This window comes from Strix uralensis, chromosome 8 (genome assembly GCF_047716275.1).
Source record: "Strix uralensis isolate ZFMK-TIS-50842 chromosome 8, bStrUra1, whole genome shotgun sequence".
Lineage (NCBI taxonomy): Eukaryota > Metazoa > Chordata > Aves > Strigiformes > Strigidae > Strix > Strix uralensis.
Window position 1 is genome coordinate 27,653,337 of NC_133979.1, and position 24,158 is coordinate 27,677,494.

Consider the following 24,158-nt stretch of genomic DNA (forward strand, 5'->3'; position numbering starts at 1 on the left):
CGTCCCCGGGCCCGTTCCCTCGCCTCAGCCCGGGCACCAACCGGGGGGCCGGCCCCCCAGCGCCAAGCACTGCAGGGCAGCCATGTCACCTCCTCAGCCTGGACACCAGCAAATTAACTCCCGCCGGCTGCCCGTGGCTGTGCCGCTGGGCCTGGCTGCCGGGATGGGGGTGCCCTTTGCAGGTGTCAGGCCCGTGGCAGCGCTTTCTGGGGGTATTCCCCTTAACGCCATGGCTTTAACACGGCACACCCCACCATCCTGTGCAAGCACCCCAGCACGCCTGGCGCTGGAGGGTGCCTTTCCCCAGCAACCCTCAGCTCCGTGGCTGCTGCCTCTGCAGCCCCCATGCAGGCCTCTGGCCTCAGCGGGGGGCTTCGGGGCTACATCGCACTGATGCAGGCGGTCCCCTCCCCTCACGAGACTGCTACATGTCAGTGGGTAAAAAAGAAAAAAAGATTTATTGTGCAATCTGCATCTTTTGTCCCAAACTACACACACACCCTAGACAACATAAATAGAGGGACTGGACCAGCAGTGAGGTTCCCTTGTGATTGGCAAGGTTGGAAGATGCTGGTTCCTCAAAGAGGGGCTAAGCCCTTGTTGTCATCAACGTATATAATGCAGTGTAGGTCTAGGCAGCACACACATATACATACTCATATAGATTTGTTTGTGGGGCGGCATCGGCCATGCACAGCGTAATCACATTATACACAGGGTGTGTTTGTATACCTCAGCACCAACCGCCAGCTGGCCGCAGGCTCTCTGTGTCTCTGGCGTCTCCTTTGCTCTTGAGCGGGGCCTTCCTGGGGGCCAAGCACTGCAGAGACTTGGGAACGCCATGGCACCCCCCATGCCGGCAGGCGAGGAGCCACAGTGGCTGCTCCCAGGGTCAAGGGATCCATGCTCACGGCCTCCTTCCTTCAGCAAGACCACAACGTGGCTTTGGGTGGTGGAAGACATTTCTTCAGCCCAACCATCCTGTGTGGCCCAGGAGGAGCCATGAGCAGAGGTGCCCCATCCATGAGCTCCCAGCCTTCTCCAGACCAAAGCTGATCTTTGGAGCTTTTCCGCTCAAAACCACCTTTGCAGTGAGGATGCACATAAAAGCTCTAAGTAAAAAGTGCCATCTCACAGCTTCTTCCTTGCACCGGCCCAGGGGTCCACAGGCCATCTCTCCTATAATTCATGGAGAAACAATCACAGAGCAGTATCAGGGGAGCATGTGGCTTCTTGTGTCCCAGTCTTGCAAAGATGTCACCACTCCAGGAAATAAAGAGCAGTGGTGCTGGCCCACACGGTGTGAGCTGCCTGTCTGGGCAGGTTGGTGTGGTCCACGGCTGGGGTGAGATCAGGAAACAAGCGGGAGCTGGAGGGGGTTGTCACAGGGAGCTCTGCTCCCTGTCAGAGCCCACTGACCAGCAGCTGTGCAGCCCCAGGAGTCCAGCACTGCTCCCCACCAGAGCCCACACTGCGAGCGGGTCTCCCACGGCTGGGGGTCCGCTGCAAAATGATGGCACTGGGCAGACTAATGCTGAGGGGCCGGACCTGGAGAAGGTCATGGGCACATCTGCCATCCTGGCTCCCTGGCACCAGGCGCTAGGGCTGGGCAAACCTGCTGGCACCCTGGGATGGGCTATCTCAGCAAGCACACAGCCTAAGCTGGGAAATCCTCTGGACCAGGGCAGCCGGCGCAGATGTGGGGAACAGTGTGGGATGCTCGCCCTGGCAGAGCTGACAGGGTTGGGGGCAGGCTGATGCTTTTGCACCCATGCACAAGGACCTGGGCTGCTGAGCAAGTCCACCTTTGGTACCCAGCTCACCATGGCCCCTGGCTGCAGACAGGATGGCAGCACCGTGGCAGGACAGGAGCTTTGCACTGACCAGAGTGAACAGGCCTAGGATGGGGCTGCAGAAGCCATGGTGGGACATGCTGTGCCCCGCTGGGGAATTTGGGGAAAGTAGGGTGTCATGGCTCCCCACACTAGGCCAACAACAGCTTCTGCCACCCCAGGGCTCCTCCATCTCCAAAATAATGACCCCAAAAATGGCAAGTGGCAGTGAGAAACATGTTTGGGAGAGCCAGCCCCCACGGTGCCCCTGTCGCAGCTCCCCTGCTGCTATTCAAAGGACAGTAGGTCAGGATGAGGCCCCTCCACCTCCCAGCCAGCGGTATGTGGCTCTGGCCGCCCCGTGCTCCCTGTCAGCTCGTGCTGCAGCCCTGGTCTCCGGGAGGGCTTCTCCGTGTGGGGTGAGGTCTCGGTGGCCCTCTCACCCACTCGCCACTGGCTCTCCAGGCTGCCCTTATGGATGAGGTCAGGCACGGGGAAGGCACCAGTGGGCTGGTCCCCGCTGGGCCCTGGGGTACCCATCATGCTGGGCACTCCAGGGCATTCTGGAGAGGACGGGTCCCTCATCACCGGCTGCTCCTCTGAGGGGTCAGGGTGGGCTACAGGTGGTTCAGGGGTCTCCTCTGTGCTGCTCCTTGGGCTGGTCCCTTCCAGCTGTGGTGCAATGAGCATGTCCTGAGGGGTCTTCAGGGCACGTGGCGTCCGCTTCTTGGTGACAGGGGGCGGGGGGTCCAGCCGGGGAAAAGCATCCAGCCCCACAGCCCTGCAAGAACAGAGGAGAAGTCACACACAGCCCCATGCTGATGAGGTCCCAACAGCCCTGCTGCGGGATGCACGCCGTGGGGACACTCACCCGTCCTCGCTGGCCAGCTGTCCTGTGCCCAGCATGGCCCCAGCACTGGTGTTCACCTCCATCACTCCCACGCTGGGGAGGCCAGCCGGCTCCTTGCGGCGCAGGAGGTCATTCACCTTGGCCCCCACAGCCTTGCCCAGGTTGCGGAGGTGCTGGCTGCTGGCAGGGCGGGAGGGCTGGGCTGGGGTGCCCGCCGCAGCAGGGATGTGCTGTGGCCGTGGCGTGGGTGCCGTGCTGGCGCTGGCGTTCTCAAACATGCTCTGGTCCACTGGAGGGGGAAAGGGAACAGAGAGGGAGCGTGAACTGGGCTGGAGAGGGGACGCCAGCAGGGACGGCACATCCCAGAGCTGCCCGCCAGCTCCCAACCCAGCAGCATGGGAACACAATTTGGGGGACAGGGAGGCTGCTCCTGCAGCCCCACAGAGGCTGTGGGCAGCCAGGCCATGCCAGGGCTGCACAGGGCAGTGCATGCACTGGGGACAGCATGGGGCGAGACAGGGTAGCAGCGAGCCCAGGGCTCCACGCTGGCACTGCCAACACACCAAGAGCATCTCTTACCTGACACCGACCGACTTGGGAAGCAGGTTGTGGAAAGAAAGAGAGAGAGAGAAGGGATTTACCAAGGGAATGGCAAGGGGACAGCAGGCCTGTCCTTCCGCGCTACTGAGAGAGGTGTGCTACCCACACCCTGCCCAGACCTGCCACGCTGCCTGTGGAGATGGGACTCGTGGGGCCCTTATCAGGCAGGCACCTGCGAAGCAGCAGGGGATTCTCTGGGGGCACCCACAGCCTGGGCTCCGCACTGCCCACCCCACCAAGGCTCCCTCTCCAGCCCAGGCCAGCTGTCCCCTTGTGCGGGCCAGGCTCCCCAGAGATCCCGGGGGCTGCGCACACCACCCAGGAGCATCCTGCTGGGCACCATACACACATGTAACATCATCCCTTTGTGACGTCAGCCGGTGATGGCACGGGTACTATGGTGCAGGAGCCACACACCAGCTACACAAGGGTGATGGAGAGCTTTACCTTGCCCACCATTTCCGTTTCCATCAAGGCCATGCCCCATAGCACCGGGACAAGAAGCTCAGAGGCCCCAGGCCCTGCCAGCCTGCCTGGTAAGCCTGGTGCCTGCCAGCTGTGGCCAGGCAGGGGGTGCAGGCAGCTGGCACTGCCTGTGGGGAGTGCCTTGCACCTCCTGGGCATGGCCATGGCACGGCTCAGCCTCCATAGCACAGTGAGAGCCTGCGGGCAGATGGGCTGTAGAGGGGTTTGGCTGGGCATTGTCCTCCTGCAGGGGTGGAGAAAGGGGACGGGGTGGGTCTGTGGCAGCAGGTGCTTTCTGGGGACCTGGAGGGGGTTCTGCAGTCGCACCCCACCTGAGCTACACTGGTTTCTCCCCCATGTCTTCCAAGCAGGAGTCCTCAAAGCTGTGAGTGCTGACACTGGGAGCGCCAGCCCGGCCCCACCATCGCCGCCCCTGTGCCAGTGCAGCTCTCCACAGGATGGCTCCAGTGGGCTGCTCGGTGAGCCTTGTGCTGTGCTGGTGCCTCGGTGCCTGCCAGCATCCTGTGCCCATCTCTACACCTGCATGCTGAGGGGACAGACTGGGACAGAGCCAGCCACCTCTGCATCTCATGAAGACAGAGAGGAAGGCTCCCCCAGCACTGCTCCCAACCCTGTGGGGGGCCAGGCTCTTGCAGGGACCCCCAACTCGCTGCAGATCCTTTCCTCCACAGCCTGTGAGCCTACAGCCCCTGCGGGCAGCGAGCTCCCTGCCCGCACCTGCAACATCTACCGGCCCTGGTTCTCACCCTACAGCTACTTCACGAGCACCAAAGGAGCTGCCCAGCAGCACCTGGGCAGCCTCTCCTCAAGCCAGGCCACCAGCACCCAGGAGCACCAGGAGTCTGATGACCTCTCAGAGATTGTCTGCTTCTCCTCTGGCTCCTCGGACGAGCCCCAGCCCCCCGAGAGGGACAGAATGGCCACCAGCAGAGCCACCATCACGGTTCAGGACATCCTCACCATTTCCCAATGGCAACCAGAGGCCCAGCACGGCTACCACTGCCTGTCGTGCTGCCGCGTCTTCCCCACGCTGTGGTCGGTCAAGACCCACATCCAGCACAGCTCCCAGGAGGGCTACAGCTGCAATGTGTTCTACTGCAGGCTCAAGGCCCTGTGGGTGAAGGAGGGCAAGGCACAGGAGGCTGCAGCCCCCCGGGTGTCCGTGCAGCCCCGCCAGCCAGGCAGCCACCGCAGGAGGGCACTGCTTCATCGCTCCTGACAGCGGCAGAATAAATTGATTTAAGAGCAGCCAGCCCTGTCTGCCTGCTGCTCTTGCCTACACAACACTTTCACCATCCTTTAAGAGAGGCTCTTCTCGACTTTTCCTTCCCCAGCAGCCAAAAATCTCCCGAGCCCCTGAAAGTGCTGCTTAGCATCTCTGCATCTCTGTGGGGAGCTCTGCAGATGCCGGGAAGCCCCCACCACCCTCGAGCTCTTGGGTCAGCCCTGAGACGAGCTGGTGCTGTGCAGTGGCTGAAGGGGAAGGCTGAAACCCCCGCTACTCCTAGCAACGTTCGGGGCACCTCGCTGTCATGGGTAGCCTGCGGCTGGCACCAAAAGCAAGGGTCTCACAGGGGAGGATGCTTAGGTTGGAGGGGGGTCTGTGCAGGTCCAAGGGACACCACCACCAGTGCTGGCTCCCAGTGTGGAGAGGGAGAGAAGTACAGAAAGAGAGAGTCAGTGAGAAGGAAGAGACAACAGAAAGCCTTGAGAAATAGAAAGATTTATTTAGCAAAAGCCAGTTGACTAATGACAACACCCAAGGGTTAAGTGCACTTACATTGACAGATTGGTTTCCCAGACAGATTGAGTCAACAGTTAGTAACATGACAGTTGTAGGAAAAGAAAGGACAAAAAATATAGCTATAAATCCCCAGTCCAGGTCCATAACAAAAGTGAGAGACTAGAGAGGCGTCTTGGAGGCAGCGCTGAGTTACGAGGAGGATCATTTACACATGTACACCTGTGGTGCGGCAGGACGCTGGCAGAGTCCCACCCGGCTCCGGCAGCACCCCTCAGCCCGTGGGGCACCCTGTGGGCAGAGTGCTGGGCAGGAGCCCGAGCCTGCAGCTGGTCCTGACAGCTCCTCACCAGGCCCTGCCTGGACTGCACGTGTGCAGCAGGGACAGGCAGGAGCAGTGGCACGGGGAGATGGCTCAGCCCTGCCTGCTCTCTGAGGCAGCCCAGCCTGGAAGGGGCCTCTTGCCTGCTGCTGCTCCTCCCAGGCTCTCTCATCATCTGCCCTGTGTTTACGGCCGAGCTCCTGCTGTCCCCTCTCCTGCATGACCCATCTTCCCACATGGAAATCCCTCTTCGAGCTCACCCACACATCCCTACCCTGCCTGCACCGTGTCCTGTTCGTGCTGCCATCCCCACCTCTCTCTCCTGGTGGGGACAAGCCCCCCACCCCGTGCCTTCACCTCCAGCTGCTACAAGGTGGCAGTGGGATGTCAGGGTGCCCAGCAGAGGGGCTGGCACACAGCAGCACAGGACAGGGAATACCGAGGTATCAGTGGCCAGAGGACAGGAGCCTGCGGGACACCCTGCAACCAGCACCTGCTCCTGCTCTGACACCAGGCCACTGCTGGGGACACTGAAACATGTCCTTCCTTCCTTCCCACTAGGACTCTCTAGCTCCTCACAGCGTCCAGCCTCCTCCTGCGGTGGGGGGGTGCGTAGTACACCGACCCGGGGGTCTCACCCACGCCTCACTCCTCAGCTGCCCTCAGTCCCAAGGGGACTGGGGCAGAAAGAAGCAATGGACCTTCCTCAGCAGCCAGGCTAAGCCCTGGAGGAGAGCAAGAGCTCGTGTCTGGGAGATGCTTGGCTAGGGGTTAGTTGCAGGCAGATCTAGCAGAGATAGAGCTGGTGAAGGTGAGAGCAGCAGGGAGGCAACAAAGCGAAGCAGAGGCAGGACGGGAGGGTGGATAGAGAGAAAGACAACTGTGCCAATCACCACCTCACTGAGTGTTTCCACAAGGAGGAGGGGTGACATTGGGACTCTGGTTTGTACCCCCCTTCAGCCATGGCCTCTTATAGGCTGCAGCAACAGACAGCTGATAAATGTGCTGGCAGAAAAGAAACAAGCTCTGGATCCTTTAGAGGCCCCCACAGATGGCTCTCAGCCACAGGCAGCTTGGGGTCTAGTGGGGGATCCTGAGATCTTGGATTCACTTTTCTGGAGGATGCAAACCAGAGACACAGAGCCCCCCCTGCAGACACTAGCAGTTTGCTCCCCATTGACGGGTGGCAAGTGTGCCCATCCCTGCACACAGCTGATGCCAGCACTGCATCCCCCAGCCCTGGTCCGGCACCAAACGATGGCTTGGAAATGGAAGGGTTTGTCTATAAAGCAAAGCAGGGAGTTTGTGGTGATGGGGGGTGCAGGGCAGTGCTTGAAAACACGACTTGAGAGCACCAGAAAGGCTTTGAAATCTGGCAGGCATGCTGAGGAGCCCAAGGACTGGACAATGAGGGGGAGGACACTCCACAGCCCCGTGCTGTGTGCCCTGGCTCCCTGCTCTGCACCAAGCCATGCCTTCCTCTCCGCTCCACAGCCTGGGAGAGTGGGCAGTGCCTGCACACCCTCCACCTGCCTCAGGCAGGGACAAACCCTGTCCTGGAAGTGCCACAAACACCATCACTCTGTCAGAAGCTGCTTGTACCCGGCTACTCTGTGCAACCTCACCTCACCCCGTCAGCTCCTTCCCAGACTCGTTCCCCTGCTGCCTCACCTCTCACTCACACACCCACATCAACAGTGCACTGTCACCAGCCCTAACCACCCTGCTAGCACGGCCCTGGCCTCACCTCCCACCCCCTCTCCACCACGCAGAGCACCAGAGACCCTGCCAGCAGCTCCATCCCCGCTCACTGCTCACCGTCCCAGTGCTGCCTCCTCAGTCCTTCTTGTCCCTCTCACTGCCCCGTGTCTGCTCTCTCATTTCCCCAGAAAAAACCTTCATCTGCTTTACTGCTTCCCCACCAGCAGCAGTGGCTAATCCAGCAAGCAGTCCCTTGCTTCTGCCAGACCTCAAAACACAACTTGTGGGGGAACGGGGACCTGGGGGGTAGAACAAGCAGCTGCCAGCTCGCTGTCCGATGCGAAGTAGGGATGCTCCAGCTCAGCACACAAGCCCATGCACGCTGGAGCAGAGCACACCCGGCACACCCCCTCGGCACGGCTCTGTCCTCACCTCTGCACACCTCCCGGCCATGTGCTGGAGGCCTCGTGCTCCCTCCTCTGCCCCATCTCCCTCCGGGCTGTCCCGTCCCCGCCAGGGCCAGGTGGCTACGGCCAGGGTCCACCCCAGCTCGGGCGGGTCCCGGCTGCTCCGCACCACCTCCTGCTGATCCCTACACTGCGATCTCGTCCTCCAGGCTGTCGCCCAGGTCCTGCCTGGACTGGACGTGGAGCAGGCGCGGTGGTTCCTCCTGGGACCAGGAGTCATGCTCCTCGCTCTCGTCCGTGTTGGACTCGTACTCAGAGGCGATGCCTGACTCACGGAACTTAATGAGCTCCAGGCTGCCCAGCGCTGGCTCCGGGGGGGGTGGCCCTGAGCCTGGCAGAAAGCGGTAGCACTCCAGCTTCACCAGACAGTCGTTCCTACCTATGGGGCTGCCCACGGCACTGGGGAAGCCCGAGCCAGGACCCAGTGGCGGCGGGTGGGTGTCCTCAGGCTGCGGAGTGGTTGGGTCGCAGAGGACAGGGAGGACATTGGAGCGGAAGGTGATCTCCAGCAGACTGTCCTGGGAGCCTGCTGCAAGAGAAGGGCACAGCTGAGAGGCAGGCAGTGCCATCCCGGCTTGCCTCCCCTGGCTACCACGACTTGCTGCAGACTGGCCAGAGGAGGATGGTCTGGGGCCATTTGGGTGTCAACCTCCCCACCACCGCTGTCTAGAGGGGCTCATTTAGTGTCGGTGGTGCCAGGAGCTGCTGCTGGCCAACCAGGAGCCAGTTTTGCAGGATAAAAACTTATCTGTCTCCCACCCCAGCTCCTGCAGGGTGCTGCTGGCCATGTCTGCTGGAGAGGAAGGTCAAGGAGGGGCTCTTAGGCAGGTAAGGAGCTGGCCTACACCATGCAGCCATGGGGGAAAGTGGACATACGGCTGATGGACATATATGACTGCCCGGCCATGCAGCCCTCCCCACGCCCCTTCCCACACTGCATGCAAGCACCCTGCCACACACACACTAGCCACGCCAGAAAGGCACTAATATTCCCCTACACAAAACCACTGGAAATGCACAAAACCCCAAGAGAAACACCCACATGCATGTTCTCCACAGACCCGGCTAGCTGCGAGGGGAGAGGAAGGGGCAGGAGCGCTTACTGGTGGTGTTCCCTGCCAGCTTCAGCTCCAGCTCCTGCACCTGTTTGACCAGGAGCGAGATGTGTTGCAGCAAGTCCTTGTTCTGGAGCAGGAGCTGGTGCACGCGGGCCTGGGCCTCCAGCCGCGCCGCTGCCTCCGCAGCCAGCTGGTCCTTCAGCAAGTGGACCTGTGTGACAGGAGGAGAGTGGGTGAGTGTGTGGGAGACGCTGCTCAAGGGCTGAGAACTTCGACTCCAGCCACCCCTGCTTGTTTATTAGGGCTCACCAGCATCCCACCAAATGATTTGATGAGGAAGCAGGTACCCACAGATGTGATGGGGAGAGTGGGGCAGGCAGCAGTGTCGCACCAGGGCACAGCAAATCCAGTGTGATGATCCCCTGGCCTCTCTGATGGAAAAGCCGAGGCAAAGGGAGGCACGTGCCACAAATGCACAAGGAAAGGGCAGCCCAGGAGGAAGCCAGATGAATGTGGAAGAGAAGACATGCTCGACTGACTGGATGGTGGTGCAGGTGCATGGGGGCGCAGCCATGAGCCGCGAGCCGGCCCTGGCCAAGCTGTCTTTTCAGGCAGGTTTCCCAGAGACAGGGTCCTGCCAGTGGCGTCTGTCACTAGCAGGGGCTAGAGCATCCAAGCTGCCCCAGAGCTGCAGGCGGCTCTGGCTGCGACAGGCATGACATGCCTGGAGCAACACAGATGGCAGAGTGCTGCTGAGACATGGTGGCTTTGGGGACACGAGCTGGCTGCTTGTTCTGGCCCTGGGAAGCAATGCCTGGACACTAGCCAGTGGGGAGTCCATGGGCAAGAAGCTCATTGATTTCGGCATAACTATCCATATGCAAGCTTCGATATCACCAGCACCATGTCCCAGGGAGGGTGGGACGCTGCTGGGCAAGACCAGACAGGAGCCCCTGCCCAGGGGCAGCAGGGACAGCTCTCTCATCTGAGCTCAAGCAGAGAGCACCCCAGGAGCATACTCTGGACAAGGGGACAGCAGTGCAGAGCCACCTGGGGTCCACACTGGCTCAGCACCCCTTCCTGCCACCCACCCACAGCTCCTACAAGTACTCCTCTCTCCAGCCAGGACTGAGCCAGACAGGCTTGTGGGGGACCAGGAAAGGATGGATTTAAAAACAAACAAACAAAAAACCAAAACATAAAAAAACCCCACCAAATAAAAAAAGGCAGTTTTACCTTGGCCTAGAAAGTGACCTTGGGGAAGAGGGTAGAAACTACAGAAGCTCTCTGTAGCCTGCCAAAGCTGTGAGCTGCTGGGCCCCAAAAGCAGCACAGCTGGGGGCCACCTGCCCTCCTGGATGGGTACCAGGAGGCAGCATTGAGTCTGCTGGCAGGCAGGTGCTCCCTGCTTTGCCCTGAGCTGCCCAAACACAGCCAGTGAGGTGGCAGGGCAGTGCCCTTGGCAGAGCAGAGTTCAAGCACAGCAAGCTCGGGGGGTGCAATACCTTATACTCTGAGCAGGCAGCACAGAGCCCTTTTGGTTTGTCTGCGGGCCCCTAGTCAGGTGAGACACTCCACCCCACTGCTGCAGGAAGCACAGTCACCTCCTCCTGCCAGAGACAGGACAGTGGGGCACAGCAGCACAGTGGGATGGGGACCCTCTGCTGAATGCTGGTGGGTGAAGCAGAGACCCCGAGCTGAGCTGGCAGAGGTGGAATCACATTTAAATGCTAAGTGGGTGCCAAAGCTCAGTGCTGACAGTGTCAGCCTGGAAGTCATCCTTCCTCGCAGCTGGCAGCTGTCTCCATCACAGGTACCTGCAGCAGGGGCCAGGTGATGCTCAGGTGATGGCAGGAGAAGATGTGAGCAGAGCCCAAATGTCATGTCTTGCAGAGGGGCAGTGGCTGGTGCCACCAGCCCCCTGGGGACACAACCCAGGAAGGACTCCTGGCCTTAACTCAAGAGAAGGAACTTTCACAGGTATCTGGAAACACCTTGCAAAAGCAAATGTCTGGTCAACGAGGGAACTAAATGGCATTTCATCCTCAGCCAAGTAATTAGAGGCTGAGATAATTACAGGATGGTCCCCGTAGCTATAGACCAAGCACAGATCCTGGTCAACACAGTGTATCTCCCAGCTTTGTTAGTAAAGAACGAAACCTGTGCCCACCACCACGTGTTCAGAGACAAATTGACTCAGTACTTTTTGAGAGAAGATAACAAGTGCCATTGACAGAAGTGTTGATGTAATGTGTGCAGTCATCTGAAAGGCATTTGACATGATAGGGCCCAGATTTTCCATTAATAAATTACAATGACACAAAATCACCATGGCGTGTACAGAAGGCATTAGAGAGCAGCTAAGTGACAGCTCCTGGGACAAGAACCACCCTGGGGTGGGCAGAGGTCCAGAGAAGGGCATCAGCCCTTGGAGAGAGGGGGACGAGGCCACTGGCTGCCATCCCAGGAACCAGCCAAGAAATGGCGTTACACTATTTCAGATCTTTTTTATCTGGAAGTAAGAAGAAAAAGAAATTTCCGCTGCAAGGCTCTGCAGGTACACAAAGACTGGGAACTACTGAAGATGAGCAGTCCCTACCACAGAGGGACTTGGCTTTGCCTGGCAAGCTTTGCCTGTAGCAACACCATACTCAGGCAGACATAAAGGATCCCCCGAGGATGCAGGTCCCTCTTCCAGAGGTGAAAGAAACTTCCCAAGCCTGTGACCCCAGAAGGCACATGGGCTCTCAGGGCAGCAGCTCGGCCAGAAGGACCAATTCTGATTTTCTGATGTGAGAAGAAGAAAGCTGTGGGAAAGCACAGAAAGGCTGCTGGAGCAGGTCGCTCAGGCCAGAAAGAAAGTCGAGCAATTGCAGAGCATTCTGTGAGGGGTCAGGGAACACGTAAAACTAAGGTAATGAGTCGGATAAAGCAGCCAGAGCTGCTTAATGAGAAATACCTGCATGGAGAACCAGCTGTACAGCCCAGGCAGCAGTCGGCTGGGGCTAACGCTGAGGCCAGGCATTGGCAAGCAGACAGGGGCCAAAGGATCAAGCAACTTGGTGGCATGCAGACCTAAGGACCTCATCGTTTGTGATGGGGCCAGGGTAAATTGCTACTCCTCTCCCCTTGCTGCACATCTCAGGAGATGGTCCCTCCCCACAACCTGTGCCTCAGCTTCCCCCACAGCCACCACCTGAGCACCTCTGCCTGGAGGCAGCCTGCCCTCCCCATGCCGCTGCCTGCCTTCAGCACTGCCTCCAGGCAGGGGATACTCCGCCAGCACCGAGGGGGTGAGGGGGTCGGTGGCGCCCCCCAGCCCTGCCGCTGCCCCTGGGAAAGAGCAGAGGGGAGAACCTGTGCCACAGCCACTTGCGTCTGCTGCTGCTGCTGCTGCAGGAGCTGCTGGAGAAGCTGCATTTGGTGGTGGGCAGAGAGGGGCGTTCCCAGGTCTGGCAGCTGGGCAGATGAAGGCAGCAGCATCTTGGGTGACGCTGTCAGGATATCTTCAGGGTGGAGGCAGCCCTGCAAAACACCAGTGTCGAAAGTGTGATCCTGTGCCTCTCGCCGCGGAGAGCTGCCAGGCACCCATGGGCCACAGCACAGAGCAGCCCCCCAAAATACCAAGGAAAGCTGCTGCATTCAAAGCAAACACACTTTGCTGGGGGTGCTGAAAAACTCTGAAGACAGTACTTTTTCTGTTTTTACAACAGCCCAAATACTTTTGTAGAAAATTCCCAAAAAGGCTGATGCTTCCCATGGGAATTTCCACTGTATCAAAACAGTCTGGGGTGGTTGTTTTTTTTTTTTTTTTTTTTGAAAAAAAATTCCTATCAGCTCTGCCCCAGACACTTTCCGTGTGGCTGCACATAGCTGAGCCTCGGCACAGTGCTCTCCGGGAGCGCCCCGGCCCCGAGCCAAAGGGCAGCCCTGCGGCGGCAGATGGTTTTGATCCAGGAGCCAGGGAATGCTGCACAATCCCTCCTGATTCCCGGGCTCCAGGGATGCACATCAGAGTCGCAGGGCTGGGGCTGCACCGTGCCCTGACCGCAGGGGGCAGGGACCCACGCACCTTCACGTCGGCATAGGCGCTCGCCTCCTTGCCCACGGCGTCGAGGTCGGTCACACCGCGGCTGAAGTCGAGGATGTCGGCTCCGGGCAGGGGCAGCTCCACGGCGTCGATGTCTGTCTCCTCCGCCGAGGTGGCCACCCTCTCCGCACCAGTGAGGCGGCAGGCTGCGGGAGCGGCGTCAGAGCACAGCACAGCCCGCTTGGAGCAGGAGCTTGCTACGATGCACCCACGGTATGGCGAGCGATGCCCACCGGTCCCCACCACCCCCGTGCCACCCACCCTTCAGCTCCAGGGGGGAAGCAGGTACAGAGCGACACGGCCACGCTTCCTGCTGCCACCTGGGATGGGGCTTGTGGCCGAAAACACACCCAGCCCCAGCACGCCAAACCTGGGGAGCAGCAGCCAGAACCCCTGATGTGGGAGAAACAGGCCATCGAGAGCAGAAGACACAGAGTAAGCTAAAGAGAGGTAAACAAGAGATTATGGGGAAAAAAAAACCCGGATGCTCAGAAATCCCCAGGGAACTGCATATCGTGGCCAGGACATTGTGTGGAGGAAAAACAAACAATGACCAGTTCAGGACAGCCCAAGGATTAGGTCATCATGACATTGCTGGTTGCAGAGGCAGGCAGGAAATCACTGCACAGCCCAGGCTGCTCCTGATAGAATGGGGGAGATCTAGCACCCAGCACGGGGCTATAGGACAGGCACCCCACACACAGACAGGCAGCAGGACCCGCCAGCACCCCAACGGGTGCTGGAGATGTTTGACCAGACAGCAGCTCCCTGGAGCCCCGCAGAGCCCAGGGTGACAGAGTGAACCAGCAACCCCCAGCCCAGAACATCCCTGCACCCTCCACCCATGGGACTGACAAGGGAGGGGGGGGTTCTACAGGCTGCCTGCAGCCTTGGGAGCCTGATGGAAGATCCCAAGCATGGCTTCATACACGCAGGAATTGCAGAAGTGGTGATGGACCATGAGCTGGGTCCAAGGCAGAGCCAGACCCAGCCCTGTGAGCGTCTTGGGATGCGGGGAAGGTCTGTGCTTAGGGATGCTTCTGTGGAAGCAGCGAGGAAATGTTTGTGGTGTGTGCAGCCGAGCACAGAGGGTTCTTAAGCGCCCAGCAGAGTCCCGGGCACTGCTAATGGGCTCCCGGCAGGGGGGATGTCTGCGAGGATGACAGCTAACACCTAGCGAAGGCTCCTTGCTGGGCAAGATCCCAGCTTGAGCCTGAGGCGCCACAGGCCAGATTGCTGTGCAAATCCATTCCCCACAGGTGTCAGCCAGCAAGGAGCGGTATGGGAAGACAGTGACTCTGTAGACCGCATCTGCCAGGCTCCAGGGCCCCCACACCACCCCCACCTCCGCCCTCACAGAGTACCTGGGACATCCAGGTCGTCCCCATTCCTCTCACTGTCCCCATCCTCCTGCCCGTCCGCGTTTTGCTGGGTGTGCTGCAGGCTCAGCTTGTGGCAGACCTCGAACGCCTGCCCCACTGTCCGGACGATGCGCATGGCTTGGCTCTGCAGCAGGTGAGGAGAGGAGGAACATAACCTCAGCTGGGCTTCCCCTGCCCCGTGACCTCCCCAGCCCCGCACAGCTCTTGGGGGTCTCCGTGTGCTGCTGCAGGGACTGAGGCACCAGAGCTCAGATCACCAGGGTGCTCCAGGCCACCAGCTGCAGCACAGTGCCACAGTGTCCTGCCCCAGCCACCCCACTGAGACCCTGTGACAGCGGGATGTGCATGCCAGTATCTTTACCTTCTTCTTGGATTTGAAGACGTTGCACCTGAAGACATTGCTAGATCCATCCCTGGCAATGTAGCTAAAGATCTTTAGATCCTGGGAGTCATGAGACACATAGAATATTCTGCAAGGACAGAAAGGAGGGGAGGATATCATCTACCACACACATATTACCCACAGTGCCCAGGAGAAAGGCAAGGCCACAGCCAGTGCTTCCCAGGGCACGTCCTGGGGTGCTGGCAGATGCCCAGCCTCTGCAGCATGTCCCTGCTAAAGCCCATCAGAAATTTTTTTGGCAGAGGTTTTGCCTCGGCTGGGAAAATTAGCCTGCTGACTCAGCAGCAGCAAGCATTTTGTGAAGGCAGCACAGGGCTTTCTCTGCTCAGCTCCCAGGAACAGAGCTGGCGGCCCAGTAGCCCTCCAGGGACCAAGGAGAGCAAACCTCACTCCTCCGTCTTGTCTGCTCAGAGAGCTGGCCTCCTTGATCAAGCACCTGCCTCCCCCTCTTCAGCATGGGTGGGGCTGTTCCCCGCTCCCATTCAGCTTCCTCAGGACACAGCCATTCCATGCTTTTGCCAACGAGATAGAGGAAGAGAGATGGGGACTTGTGGAGAGCACAGCAAGTGAGGGGAGCTGCCCTCCGCGGGCACAGTAGTGGCTCTCCATGGTCAGTCGCCAGCACGGTGACAGTGCAGCATGGGGTAAATGGCATGGCAGAGCCACCCAAGTCTCTGTCCCCTCACCAGGCAGACTTACCTGTAGATGGGATCGTGCATGACGAGCATTTTGTTCTCGTCCCAGGCCCATTCTTTTTTCTGCAACAAAAGAAGCTGAAAATGAGTACGTCAGATGCTGCCCTTGAGATCAAGGACAGAGCAGAGACAGTCCAGGGACAGACCTGGGAAGCTCTTGTAAACACAGCTCTGCTGCTGCTCCCCTTCAACCCTTTGCTGAGGGCCGGGTCCTGCTAGGGACCAGCAATGTCTCACATCACCTCCCATGGGGGCCCCCAAGCCCCTTCTAAACCCGCATCAGGACTGGCTCAGCCACCATGTGGGAACACGGCTCATCCACAGCTGATCCATGGCTGATCCCAGCCCATCCCTTCTTCTCCCAGCCCACCAGAGTTTCCCAGAAATTCAAGGACGCTGCAGGTCCCTGAGCCACAAGGGGAGGGCTCCTGCTGCTGAGGCACTGCTGTCCCAGGGACCAGGGCTGCCTACCTTCTTCTTCTTCTTCAGAATGACCTTCACACCATCCACTGACACAATGAGATTCACTTTCTTCTTCTTGATATTCTTGGCTTTAAACTCATACTGTGGGGGTTGGAAGAAAACCTGAATTAGCCTTCCTATGCCAGGAAAGCCCTGGAGGGGCTGAAGAGGCTCCAATGGGAAGGAGCAAGAGGGATGGGGAAAGGTTTCCCCAACCCCACATGCCTCCCTGAGCACATGCCCGCACCAGCCTGCACATCCATGCTCAGACAGCACAGGGAGCCTTTTTGCCCCACAGCATCCCTGTGCCCAGCATCTGGAGGAGCACATTCTGAAGCAGCTGGGCCTGTGGATGTGGATAATGTTTTGCTCAGCGCAGGATGCTGCTTGAAATGTTAATTTGTGTTTCAAAGGCACTCGCTCTGCCCCTCTGAAGGGCTGTTCCTCCCTGGAGAGGCACCACCACCTCCCCAGCCCTGCCAGGCCCCAGGGCTCCGCAGCCCGGCTGGATTTGCCCCGCTGGCTTGTGGCCATTGCTGAGCTCTGTTAAGGACAATGGCATTTCAGTGGGGTTTTTTTTGGGCTCAGTATAAAACTGAAGATGATTGCTGAGGACCCTGCAAACATCTCCAGAGGAGATGGGATAATGCAATTACCCACTTCAATTAGAAGTCACTGGACAGGAAAAAAAAACCAATAGCAACTTCCAAAGATCAGTGACTAAACACAAAGCTCTGGTCCAGCCCAGGGAGAGAATGAGATCCCCCAAAATCCAGCCACTTTTGCATTTAAAATTTTGCAAGCGGGAAAGGAGCTGGTGGGTGAAAAGGCTAGATGAGCCATTTAGACTGAGTAACCTCCTGCTGTGGGACTTTTGGGGAGTCCCATCATGGGTCTACCACGGGTGCACCCACATCAGGTACCGGGTGTGCTGGTCCCACACGCAGGGTGCTGTGCACAGCTGTGGGGACAGATTCTCTGCACCTGTCCAGCAGCAGAAAAGCCCTACAACTTGCACCTTGCACACCCGAGGAAGAGGAATTTAATTGATCCTCTCATTATTTCAGCAGTGTCTCTGCAGAGGGAGCACAGGGCAGGCGCCCTGATGCAAAGCCCTGCCTCTGGTCTGCGCCGAGCCTTGGTGTGACATTTCCAGCACTGCATGATGTATTAACTTTGGCAGCCAGAGCCAGCGGGCAGGAAAAGCTGCTGGCCCTGACCTGCGATCGAATGATAAAAGCCCTGAAAATACAATTCCTCAAAGCCATTTTAAAGTCACTGATGGGGATGGGAGATACAGATGACTCAGAAAACAGAGAGCTCTGCCCTCCCCAGTACACAGACCAGGCAAGCTGTGCAAGCCCACCTGCTCCAGGGCTGAAGCCATGGTGATGGGCTGGAGAAAGCAGAGCCCAGGCTCCCACTATATCTAGAGCCAGCCTCAAAATCTCAGATGCTGCTTGCAGGGCTTATTCCTCATGAAGAAAGATCTCACCAGAGTTCTTCACCAAAAAGCCCACCAGGGTGGGTTTCCAAGTCCCATCTCTCAAATTTCCCTTCCCTGTTGTTACAAGCAGAGGTACAACTGCATCCAAGATCCCCTTCTCTGTGCCTTGCTAAAACACCAGACCAGTACCGAGACCACAGCAGTGTGTCTGGTACCTAACACTAAAGAAATGTCCTGATTTAGCCCTGAAAAGGTGAACTCCAACGTGGCTACCTTAGAGTGATTAAGCCAGCACCTTCTGAAGCTCTGCATGTAATTTTACCAGGAGCCACAGGCCGAGCTGGATGCTCTCTGCAGCACCCAGAGCAACTGCAGGGCACCTTGTGGAGCTGCAGCCTGATTTATTGGTCCTAACGATCATTGATTATAAACATCAAGTTGCATTTCCTAGCTGCTGGAGCCCTGGGGTTTCTATTCTGGGCCATCCCAAGTGCTAATTAATGTGGGCTTGGAAGAGACAGCAACCCTGAAAAATATCTCGGGGTTAGAGAGACTATTTTTATCCTGGTTTTTGGGTGAGTAACAGCCCCAGGACAGCAATGCAGACAGGCCAGGACAGTTCAGCAAAGATGCTACCCAGCCCCAGCATGTGTTTCAGGGATGGAATCAATGCAGAGCTTCTTGCAGAGGCTTCTGCAATCCAAGGCAATCCAAGGCTGCAGGCAGGGGATTCTGCCCAGGCTCACCTGGAACCTGGCTGAGGGGAGTGCCATGGGGGAGAGCTGTTGTGCTTCTGCCATGCTGAAGCCAAAGTCCCCTCGTGCTGACAGCTCACGGCAAAACTCCAGCAAGAACCGGCGGGAGCAAAGAAGTCAAATTCTCAGAAGGGCCGACCAGCCAGATTTGTTAAGCCCTTGCATAAATCCAGGCCTTTATCCCAATGCCAAGCCGAGCGCCAAGCTCCTTTGCAAGTCTGAGCCATGCGTTTAGAAAGCTAATGCACACCCTGCCCCAGCCAGATCTCGTTAGCGCAATCACTCCTACCAGCGCAGACGCTCTTTGGGATACATTTCCCATGCAACAAGCACAGCTCTAGCCAATAAAACGCTAATGAACCGTGCCTACTGGGGCCCTAATGAAACACTAACCGTAATTTAATAACAAATTAGCAAGGAAGAGGATTCAATGAAATGGCAATTCAGCGGAGCCACCTCTCGCACCCCTGGGCTGTGTGGAGCAGGCACGGAGAGTCCCACCAGCCAGGAGATGCACTATCGATTTGGGGGGCTTTCAAATTTGAGTTTGGGCAAATAGGTGCACGAAGGGAGGAAAAGCACCTGGCAGAGAGGGGCAGCAGACCAAACCAAGAGGGAGCACGTACTGCTCTGCAGAGCCTGGCACACCGTTTGTGTGCTGCTACCCCACTGCTTACAGCTACAGCCTGCAATTTGTTCTGCCTTGTTCACGAGCCAGAGCGATTTCACCCCAAGCAGTAGCTCTGGCTAGGGTCAAAGGGTGCATCAGGTTTGTGCAGTTCCTCTTAGCGAGACGTGAGCTACAGAGTCTGTAAGGGATGAACCCAAAACCACGCAGGGCAGAATCTGTGCTCAGACCTGCCGGGTCACAGTGCAACAGTTCACATTACCGGTGACAGCAGCTGACACAACCAGCCCTGCTCAGTGCCCTGCCTTGCCAGGATGCCGCTCACTGGCTACAGGAGGAGAAAGACACATCTCACCACAAGTCCTTGCACACCTCAGCACACCCCTGCAGCTCCCAGGAAGGCAGCAGCTGATGGTCGTAGTCAGCTCAAGGCACCAACCCAGGAGCAGTACTCAGGGCTGGGCTGGGTGCCCTGCACGCACCCTGACTCTCCCCAGCCCAGGACACCCGTCTAGCTGGCCCTATGCTACCTCCTTGGACTTCTCCAAAGCAATGGCAAATCCTTTCCACTAGCAGACTACAGATGTCAGTATGGGCTTTTTGTTCCTGAAGACTGCTGGACATCTCAGACTGTCTCACCGACATGCTGCACAACAACAGGACCTGCCCTTGCTAACACCTGCCCTGCAAGCTCTTTTACTTAATGGGGCCATGGAAAACCTCTCTCTGTATGACTGATCAGGACCTCCCTGGCTTGGAGTTATTATTGACCACAGCTCTGTCTGCCCCGGGCACAGAGATCTGCCAGGTCTGTCTACGTTTGTCAACGTCCCTCCTTCTCCTGTGACATGGAGAGAGAAAGCTTAAGAGGGATGCAAAGCATTAGGGTTTTAGCTTTCCCTGTTGCTGGCAGAAGAGCAGAGGTGATTGTAGGGTTGGAAATGCCACAAAGGGACCCTGAGATGGTCTGCACAGCCACAGCAACTGCCACTGCATCCAAAAGAGCAGGCACTGACTCAGAAGAGAAGAAAACCTGCACGTTTCCAGGGATGTTGGACCAATGCCATACAGCCCTTGCTGGGAATACAGCCTGCATCCCCAAAGGTGAGCTAAAAACCACACCATTGCTGCTAACCAGCTTCTCATTGAGCCAATACAAAACTGTGTGTGTGGCAAAGCAAAAGTGGAGTTACTCAAAGCCACCAGCATGGGACCCGCTCTACTGCCAGGAGGGGATGGGGATGCTCAGGGGGAGCTTTGCTACGCATTGCAACAAGAGCAATAGGAGTGCCTCTAATCGGGTGCAGGGAGCTGGGAGCAATTCACCCCACGCTCTCTGGATATGGCATTCTGATTTTAGGTGACTACTTAAGGGGAAAAAAACACCTTTCTCTACCTTGAGGGAATTCAGTTACCAATGGCTCCAGTTTGGAGAGTTGAATCCCAGCCTACTGTTTAATAAAGAAATGATACAGAAATAATTATCCAGCTTGGGATCAAGGAAAGAAAAAAGGATTTATGCAACTTCCCTATGATCCCCTTTGGTTTCACACCACGTAGCATTTCACTGTATTACTTATAATTAACTAGCTAGCTAAGGTCAGAAGAGTTTTCTTGGCCTTCAACCCAAGTAGTTTACCCATCTTGGGCATGATTCTGGATCTTTAAATATCTGTAATAATACTACAAGTTTGGGTTAATTATATTAATTATTAGCTATAGCAATGTGGCAATCCCAGGAGACAGATAAGAAATAATTCAGGGAAATGCAGAGAAAATGGAAAGAGCAACAGAGAAACCCATCTGTTCCTGGACTTTCATACCTCCACAGTCAGTCTCCAACTGAAGCTCTAAGCACTCTACTAAAATTTATAGGCAAAGATTGAAAATGGACATTTCAGATATGCCAAAGTTTAAAATTAAAAGTATTCCAGGAAAAAAAAAAAAAAAAAAAAAGTAAAGGTGGTCTTACTAATGAAAAAGTATTAGATCACTTGCAAACTCCAACCAGCTAAATAGCGAATAAAGATTATCCCTTAATTTTACACTGCCCACAAAAAACACATGTTCATCATCTCAATTAGAAAAGAAACATCTATTTTATCAGAGCATGAGAGCCTTACCATTGACCTCCGGTTAGTGGGAGTCTATTTTCAACATCTGTCTTCTATGCAAAGTTCACTATTTAAATAACTTTAGATGGAAAATAATGCCAGCTGGTGTATGCATCATTGCGCAACACATTCCTACTGGCAGAGTATTAAAATTGCCCTTTCTGGAGATCAGAGTAACATATGTTGCTTAATAGCGCATGTAACCGAGTCAGCTTCGAGTAAAATTATGTATGAGTCTGAGTGTGATGGGTATGTGTGAAAAGCACGGAAAACTCCGCGTCCTTAGAAACATGTTATCCATCCCTGTCACACTGTTTCTAGGTAAAAGTGTAAGAAAACTTGTAACCACGCACTGCATGAGAGGTTAGGCAGATCAGGGAGATGGTATCTTCCTACATCATCCAGCCCCGTCCACAAACATCTGAAAAAGGTTAACCTGAATAAAAATCCCCTCATTTCATTCCATCCCATCTAAACTGCATCAAGTACAGATTTAAGTCTGCTCACTAGCACTCTCCATCAGTAAGGAAAGGTACTGGGAATGCTTTAAGGTCAGATTGAGCTAGTAGAATAAAAATAAATAGGAAATTTTTTCATGCAAGCTCCCCTAAATGCATCAAGCTGTCCCTGTCCTCTTCCACTCTCTATACGCCTCCCCCTTCTCAAAAAAGGTTCACAAGCTTGTATTGGGGAAAGAGCAGCAGTCTGAGAATTCAATTAACACAGAAAAAGCAATTTCCACAAAATTCATTGCTACTCTGCTACCTCGGGAGGCAGGGGGGAAAAAAATCTGCTGTAAGTATAGAAGGGGATGTATTTTTTGGCAGAAAACTATTTCTTTGTGGTTATACAGAAGGGACATGAAGCTCTGAGCAAAGCCAGATCCCACGGAGCCACCTCTGCTGAACGCAAAGGGCTGGCTGGCAAGGACCCTGCGAGTGAGCAGCCCTAGCTCCGACTGCTGCCCGCGGCGATGCCCCTGCAGCTCTCCCACCGGCTGCAGCCCACCTCCTCACAGGCCCACAACTGCCCGCGCAGGGCTGGCAGGGCTGGCGCAGGCCCTGGCCCGGGAAGCCAGTGCCCACCTCCCCTGGCACCCCACTGCAGCTCCTCCTCGCAGCTGGCTGGCACAGCAGCTAATAAAATACCTTCACAGTTAGACTTTAACCCAAGGTCAGCTCAGGCTAATGAAAGACGTGGCAGAGTAAAGGCTTTCCCTGTACTTTGGGGGGAGGAGCAGTTCTGTTCTCTTGATGAAGAATTAACTTATTACAAAATGACAGCTGAGCTCGAGTTCAACCAGCTCAGGCTCCACGGCTCCAAGAATTAACAGCTGGGGGGGGAAACCGCATACCTCACAATTTCTGCTGCTGAAAACAGAGGGAACGAAAGTAAATCTCAGAAATGTACAGGTGTAACCCGCAGGAGGGAAGCCTGAGAAACCGTGCTGGGATCCTAATAGCAGTAATTGGGAGGAACAGCAAACAACAGCACTGTGCAGGGGACAAGGATTTTGCTTTACTGAACCACACAAGGAAATGGCACCAACAGCGGTGCCCTCGGATGACTCACAGCCACCCGCGGGCTGTGTGGGAAAGGGAACTGGAGAGGGACATGGCCCTTTCCTGGCTGGGGGTGCCAGGCCACCCCTGGAATGGGCATGGAAAGCAGGGAGCAGAAGGAGAGGAGGGCAGCACCTAATGCCCACCAGCCCTTCACGGGGTGAACAGCACCCAGAGCTCAGTGGTGGGGTCCTGCAGGAGAGCTAGGAGCAGAGCACAGCCAGGAACATCCCTTCTCTCCTTTATTTCCTTCTGGTGCTTTGTTAATGAGAGCATGAGCGTGACTGCTAGCATTGGAGGGGCTGCACCACACCGAGGTGGGCAGCACAGTGAGCAGAGGAGTGTGATGTGCCTGTGTGTCCTGTGAACCAACAGTTTCTTGGGCCGAAAGGCTGTGAAAGGCCACATGTAGGGAAGCACACACAGCTCCCAGCTTGCCAGGTGCAGAGGTACTGCGCGCTGGGACTGGCAGCATCCATCTGGGATGCATCAAATGCAATCGTGTCCAATAAGGATGGGCAAGCTGCAACACCACTGTGCAAGGATGAGCCAGAGATCTTGTGAGAATCACGCAGCACAAGTCCAGGCACACTTATTTGGGCAAGGAAGAGGGAGAGAGAAAGGCTTCCCAATGAGTTTCTGCAGGGAGCACTGGCTGTCCGAGAGGAGGCTAACCATTTCAGCTAAATGAAAGAACACAGCCAGTATCCCTAAATAACAGTGGCAGAAAGAAAAGAGCACTAGAGAGGAAAAGGGAATGATTTAAAATACAGTTTTGGCACAGAAGCACACATGCAACTTGACCAGGAGTAGCCTCACAGATCAGAAGAGAGTCCCTGACCATCACAGACACACGGGTCTGGGAATACTGGGGTGGTGTCCAGCAGACAGCTGGGCATGGTCTGCCACACAGCCAGGAGAGGAGGCAGCACTGCCTGTCCCGAGAGCCCAGCTGTCAGACAGGAAGAGCAGCAGAGGGCCAGGGGTCCTGCCAGCGGGGTACCCAGGCGTGGAGCATCACTCCCTTCCACTGCGGGCTGCTGCCCCGAAAGCAGAAAGGCACCTGCCAGCCTGCCCTGGCCCACATCTCCCTCGTGCATTTCCCCCAGCTCTACTGGGGCAGCAGTGGATGTCGGGGGATAAAGCGGCTGGAAAGCAGGATACCTCCCAGGAGAGAGGTCAGCTTCATCCAAGAGGCATTTCTGAACAAGGCTTCAAAACATCTGACAGTCCACTTCTCCGTGCTGCACTTTAAGTCCACAGGGGACTCAAGCTTGCTGCGGGGGGAGTACACTGGAATACCTGCTTAGCCTACTAATCTGATCAGCAATAAATGGACTAAAACCCATTTTTAGATGATTGCCTTAAGCCGCCCTACCAAAGTGCTGTGCTGTGCCTGTGTCTGTTGAGGACTCCCCTGACTCTTCCCACAGGCATGCAACCCCATCGCAGCTCTGGTGAGGATGTGTTAGCACCCCAATTCCCACATGCAGCTGTAAAGTACCTGCCTGGCCATGTCCATTCACCAGCAGGGTGCTCTCCCATGGGATACTAGCAGCACCT

The 24,158-nt window shown here is 56.6% G+C and overlaps 2 protein-coding genes across 6 annotated transcripts in view; one reads left to right on the plus strand and one right to left on the minus strand.

Moving 5' to 3' along the window:
* Window positions 1–434: 434 nt before the first annotated feature.
* NOS1AP (nitric oxide synthase 1 adaptor protein) overlaps window positions 435–24,158 on the minus strand; it is a 47,745-nt gene continuing 24,021 nt past the window's right edge. For 2 of the 5 annotated variants that reach the window (XM_074876795.1, XM_074876798.1), the window contains exons 3-12: window positions 16,099–16,191; window positions 15,632–15,705; window positions 14,891–14,999; window positions 14,512–14,653; window positions 13,130–13,293; window positions 12,415–12,582; window positions 9,103–9,268; window positions 8,379–8,528; window positions 2,704–2,971; window positions 435–2,613 (exon numbers count right to left, since the gene is read on the minus strand). In XM_074876795.1, coding sequence (XP_074732896.1) covers window positions 2,121–2,613; window positions 2,704–2,971; window positions 8,379–8,528; window positions 9,103–9,268; window positions 12,415–12,582; window positions 13,130–13,293; window positions 14,512–14,653; window positions 14,891–14,999; window positions 15,632–15,705; window positions 16,099–16,191 — 1,827 coding nt within the window. In that variant the 3' untranslated portion in view covers window positions 435–2,120. Of the gene's footprint in view, window positions 2,614–2,703; window positions 2,972–5,475; window positions 8,529–9,102; window positions 9,269–12,414; window positions 12,583–13,129; window positions 13,294–14,511; window positions 14,654–14,890; window positions 15,000–15,631; window positions 15,706–16,098; window positions 16,192–24,158 lie in introns of those variants that run through there. The other 3 variants (XM_074876796.1, XM_074876797.1, XM_074876799.1) reach the window with 3 other exon arrangements.
* On the plus strand, window positions 2,997–5,355 carry SPATA46 (spermatogenesis associated 46). Its single transcript, XM_074876801.1, has one exon. It carries the CDS (start codon window positions 3,680–3,682, stop codon window positions 4,985–4,987), a length of 1,308 nt encoding a protein of 435 aa, XP_074732902.1. The 5' UTR covers window positions 2,997–3,679; the 3' UTR covers window positions 4,988–5,355.